Here is a 6,000-nt window from a genome sequence, read left to right as displayed (position 1 = left end):
GCACTGGGTGTTATACGCAACTAATGAATCATCGAACTTTACATCAAAAACCAGGGATGTACTGTATGGTGACTAACAATATAATAGAAAAATATTATTATAAAAAAAATAAAAATAAAGTGCTTGTCTGCTAACTGCCACATCTGCGTTATCTCAGGATCAGTTTTTATTGACTGCTTTTTTCCTTGAATACAGATACACTTTTCTGGTCTTATCGCATGACTGGATACCGGATATTATGAATGATATATTATAGAGACTCTAGATACTGTTGTGTTCCTATGAAAAAGGATTTGCGTTCTAGCAGGCATTTCACTCAAGCTCAAAGTCTGTCTCTCTGGCCATGGCAGCCACTGTAATCTCTGTTCACATTCATCTTCCAGCTGATGCTTCTGTGCCAGGCCAGCAGAACTCTCTGCACACATGGAGTCTGGCTGTGAGCCAAAGATCTAGGTGACTTTCATATGTATATTTTATGCCTCAATTCCTCTGTAGCTTCCAGCCAGCATTTCCTCCCAAACTTTCTGGCTGCCCTTATCAGCCCCAGATCCTGTCCTCTGACATCTCAAACCAAAATGCTGCGCAACAGCCTGAAGCAAGAGCAGATTAGGAAATACCCTCAAGCCCAAAGCTCCAAATTTAACCCAGCTGGCCCACTGCAGTTATCTCTTCAGGGTAGAGGTTTCTACCCATGGGTGCTCCTATGTACCGACATGAAAATACCCCATACGTAGTTTTAAGTGAAAAAAAAAGTTGTGAAACAATATGAATGTACACCGCACTTAGAGTTTTAAAAAAGCTACTGCAAAAGAATATATATGTGAGTGTACATAGAAAGGTATGGGAACCACCAGTCATGGCTCTTTCTAAGAGGGAACGCTGATGGAGTGAAGAGGTATGTGTCTATATCCGTATGTGTGTGTGTATGTAAGCTTCACATTTTTACTCCAGGAATCTCTATATTTGAATTTTGGTAAGAATTACATGAGCTTTAAAAAAAGAGACCCTTTTGAATGGTCTCTTGGTGGTTCGGTGGCTTTATTAGCTCCGTTTGAGAGGAACTGCTCGTAAACTTCAGGTTAGAGGAGAAATCACATATAAAGTGCCTGGGACGGAGCCTAACACACAGGAAGCATCCAATAACTGTGAGCCATTATTATTGCCAGGATTGCCATTACGTGGAAACAGTACCTCTTTCGTTTGGTTCAGCAGCAGAGAACATGGCCATGAAGCCATTCCCAGCGGTGTTGGCATCCGAAATCATCTGCACCATCATCTTGTTACCACTGGACACAAGCGCTCCTGGCCGAAACGTGCCACAGAAGCGCCCAATACGCTGGCCGTTGGTGTGACCATTGTACACATCCACAAAGTCATAGCGGCACAGGTTGTCACTCTCAAGATCTATGAATCGGAAATTAAGAACTACCACTTTTCCCTCGGGAACCTGTAGAGAAAAGCACCAGTTGGAAAACCATGTCATGAAAACAGTATCTGAAGTCTTCTCGTCTAGCCAATTATTAAAGCGAGCAGATAAAAGTATAATACCCAAGATGATGCTTTTCTTCCCTCAAATCTGAACTCAGAAAAGGTTTTCTACCATAATGAATTCCTAATAAAATATCAGTATTTAATTGTCTTTTGACAAATACCACAATTCATGAGGGTACACAATCTTATTCCTAAGAAGTTTATCTCAACAAAGTTGCAAAATGTTAGGTCAGTCTTATTAATTGGTAAGGCATTGCTTACAAAGAATACCAGTCCTGACTGGACCTCAGCACACATGCACCCGGAGATATTGCCTGGCAAAGAAACATTTGAAATATCATTCTTCACAAATAATCCAATAGGATAATCTCAATATGGAGAATGCTTCTATGAAGTTACAACTGAAGGGATTGTTTGGCAACTCTTATAGATAGTTGATAATTCAGTTTGGGTCCTGAAAAATCCAGATCAACTATTTATACTGATTATGCTGAGTAATTACTGAATCATCTCTTCTCAGAGTCACTGAGTTTTTGTTTTCCACATGAAAACTTTACATACTAGGCAACCTTGAAACACAATGCACTGCTGAAAAAGATGAGTTTTCACTTTCTCATACAACTTTCTTCACCATAATTTCCTCCATATAATTCTTATCATGCTTCCCTCCTTGTTCCCTGAACAGGTAGAAAAAATGGTTACAAGCATTTGGCAGGATTCTAACAAAAGCCCCATTTCTTGTCCAGTTCACACCATCTTTTAATTTATTCATCCAAGTATTTGGTCATAAAGTCTTACAATCAGATTTGTTTTACTTTTTCAAGTAGATGAGATCCCCACTGAATGGCATAAGAATTTCATTTTACAGATGACAAAAAGTCAGTGATTCAAAAGGCAAAACAAACCCACAACCACCAACAGTGGTTGGCTTATATTCATCTTAAGTAATTATCTCATACTCAAGGGTCAATAGATGCTTTAATATAAACATGGCTTCCCATGTTGGTGAGTTCAGTGCCATAAAGTTTTTTTTTTTTCTTTCTTTCTGTGATAAGATGCAGTGTTTCAGTGCTATTTGCCTTTTGTGTCAAAGACATACACACCCCATTGGCAGAAAGTAGTGCGGTAGTCTCAAAAGGGTATTTTGGCTTTGTCATGCTGTATTCTAATTGCTAGGAGCTTATCTTACTCGTATGAGTATTAGAAGTTCCAAAGCCGCTGCCTATGAAGCTGAAAGCAGAAAATGCAATTTAATTTTTAAACATTCTCACCGAGATACCTCTTGAAGAACTCCTCTGGGTTTTTGTTGTTGTTGTTCTATTTATTTATTTTTTTGCATGCAATCTCTAGTTAGCCTATGATCAGAAAATTACAAAACTGTGATGCCACATCTGTAATCTTAAATATAAGCAATCTATCAATCACTGAAAATCTTCCAGCCAAAAAAACCATTCCAAGCTACATTAATTTAATGTTGATTGTCCTTGCATGATAAGTGACTGTAGTAAATGTGTAGATAAACTGTATGGAGGGCAATTCGAAGCTCTGAGACTCTTCCGCCCACAGAGTAAAAAAAGGGAAGAGGTAGAAGGATTGACCCCTGGGGCACTCTGAGGTCACCAGGTGCTCTAGAAATGGTCAAACCAAGCTAGAGCCTGAGTCAGGAAGTAGGAACAATCAGAAGGGTGTGGTACTCAGAAGCCGAGTGAAAAGAGTGTGTTCAAGGAAGAAGAACTAGTCAGCTGAGTCACGTGTGGCTGCAGAGTCAAGGAAGACAACTGAGAAACGCCCCCGGGTTTAGTAACCAGAGGTCACTGGTGACTCTGACAAAGCTGTTTTGGGAGCAGCAGGGATAAAGTCTGGAGAGAGAAGGATCAAGAGAAAATGGGTGAGAGGAATTGGTGATAATGAATAGGGACAAGCTTTTCAAGGAGCTTTGCTGGGAAGATGAACACAGTAATATGTAGCTAGCTAGAAGAGGGGGTGGGAGTCAAGGCAGGATAGTTAAAATGGGCTGTATTAAGGCTCATTTGCATGCCAATGGGAATAATTCCACAAAGAGCGCAAAATAGATAAAGTAGGAGAGAGGGAGAGTTGCTGGAGAAATGTCATTGGGTAGGCAATTTGCTCTAAGGCACAGATGGGGTGGGGGTGGTCCTTAGAAAGGAGCATGGACATTTGTGGCTAGCAAGAGGAGGAAAGGCAGGGGCAGGTGGGGTTGTAGGTGAGGCTATGAGAGCAGATGAAATTTTTCTTCTGTGAAATAGGAAAAAAAGTCATCAGCAGCAAACATGGATGTGAGAGGAGCTATCAGGAGTCTGAGAACAGAGGAGAGGTGCGTAAATGGATTAAGGAAGTGTGGCAGGAGTGTCAGGAGTGCTGAGGGCCCACTTGAGATACATGAACTAAAAGTGAGGCCTCTCTGCATGGCTGTGGTTTTCCCTGGCCCCGCGCAGCCCCCTGGGTGGAGGTGCAGAGCAGGTGGAGGGTCGGACTTTAGCAGTGGGCGGGGGGGGAGGTTGGGGGAGTCGGGTAAGTTTGCCAGGCAAGGACTATGGAGCGAGAGAGCCAAGAGAATTGAGGACGTAGGCAGGGGAGTGACCATAATGATGGGCCACGGAATGTAAGCTGGGTAAGGACAGAAATCTGGAATCAGTGGGGTGAGGACAGTAACAACCTAGATTGCGGGGGAGACAGGGTAATGCAGTGGAAGTGGGTAGCAGAGGAACAATGTAGGATAAGCTCACTGGAGGAGGGGAGCTGCAAGACCCAACAGGATCCTTCATGTAGATACTGAAATTACTGTGAATTATGCCAAGGAAGAGTGTTGAAGACAGTGACAGCGAGCCAGGGGCTAAAATTTACAAGAAATGAAGAAAACTGCCCTGGGGTCTTTCTGCAACAAGATGAGCAAAGAGGGGCAAAGGAGGGCAGAGTCTTGTTTCACTGGTAAGTTCTCAGTTCTTTGGCACAGAAAGTTCTGTTGATTGCTTTCTGTGGTCAAGCTGGATCCTCATTTCCAATGGGATAAATACGCATATGTTCAGCAGTAGGAACGAGGTTACATCGTTGAAATTTTGAACATGTGTCGATCCCAACAACGTCCCTTAGCAAAAACTCTTTCGGAAGGAGGATGCAGAGATCTGTATCAGCTCTGGGTCCGCCGTAACCAGAAACAAATGCCACGTCGCACTGAAGGCCAAGAGCCATCTATTGCAGGTGAGTGATTACTGCAGGGAACCTTCTGCCACAACACAACAGCTGTTCTTTATTTTTATGTGACTAATCAAGATTGTCTGGTGCCCTGGAATGTAAACTTTGCTTAGAGCTCCTAGACGGTCATTCTAAAGAACTTTGTAAAGCATACTCTCCAAAGGTGACCCCTCTACTTGAAGAATCTGTAGTCTATACTCCCGATTTTTCTTTGTTAAGGATATTAAAAATATTCATATGTGTATATTTTTAATAAAATGGAGTAATATAACAAACACCTAGGTACCAGCCATCCAGAATTAATTATTGTTAACATTTTGTCAACACATTTTTAATGTCTCCTTTAATAAAATAAATACAAATTTTCAGATAAAATGAGTTTATCGTCCCCATCCAGGCCCCATTTCCCCCTCCTTCCTCAGAAGTAACCACGGTCATAAATTTAGTGGGTTTCCTTCTGTGCCACTCAAAATATGTTTATATAAATGTGTATGCATTCTTGCAAAATACACAGTTGCGTTTTTGTGTCTGTTTTAAAAATTAATGAAAATGGGATAATGCTGTACCTATTCTCCAGCCCGGGCATCCTTGAGTTTTCTGGGTGAGAAAGAAGAGAAGGGGGAGAAATAAAAATAAGAACACACGGGGGGCACCTGGCTGGCTCAGTCCGTTAAGCGGCCAATTCTTGATTTCGTCTCAGGTCATGATCTCGGGATCCTAGGACTAATCCCTGCAATCAGGCTCCACACTAAGTGGGGAGTCTGCTTGAGGATTTCTCTCCCTTTCTCTCCCTCTGCCCCTCACAATGCTCGTGCTCTCTCTAAAATAAATAAATAAATAAATAAATNACCCATCCAGGCCCCATTTCCCCCTCCTACCTCAGAAGTAACCACTGTCATAAATTGAGTGGGTTTCCTTCTGTGCCACTCAAAATATTTTTATATAAATGTGTATGCATCCATGCAAAATACACAGTTGCGTTTTTGTGTCTGTTTTAAAAATTAATGAAAATGGGATAATGCTGTACATATTCTCCAGCCCGGGCATCCTTGAGTTTTCTGGGTGAGAAAGAAGAGAAGGGGGAGAAATGAAAATAAGAACACACGGGGGGCACCTGGCTGGCTCAGTCCGTTAAGCGGCCAATTCTTGATTTCGTCTCAGGTCATGATTTCGTCTCAGGTCATGATCTCGGGGTGTTAGGACTAATCCCTGCAATCAGGCTCCACGCTAAGTGGGGAGTCTGCTTGAGGATTTCTCTCCCTTTCTCTCCCTCTGCCCCTCACCATGCTCGTGCTC

General features: G+C 42.2%; 1 protein-coding gene across 1 annotated transcript in view; it reads right to left on the bottom strand.

Annotated features, from left to right (window-relative positions):
• PCOLCE2 (procollagen C-endopeptidase enhancer 2) overlaps window positions 1-6,000 on the bottom strand; it is a 78,556-nt gene that overhangs the window by 35,203 nt on the left and 37,353 nt on the right. Inside the window, exon 3 of the mRNA XM_034661879.1 lies at window positions 1,192-1,447. Coding sequence (XP_034517770.1) covers window positions 1,192-1,447 — 256 coding nt within the window. The remainder of the gene's footprint in view (window positions 1-1,191; window positions 1,448-6,000) is intronic.

The sequence above is a fragment of the Ailuropoda melanoleuca genome, chromosome 6 (genome assembly GCF_002007445.2).
Source record: "Ailuropoda melanoleuca isolate Jingjing chromosome 6, ASM200744v2, whole genome shotgun sequence".
Classification (NCBI taxonomy): domain Eukaryota; kingdom Metazoa; phylum Chordata; class Mammalia; order Carnivora; family Ursidae; genus Ailuropoda; species Ailuropoda melanoleuca.
The sequence above is the reverse complement of the archived record's forward strand: the minus strand, read 5'-3'. Positions and strand labels throughout refer to the sequence as shown.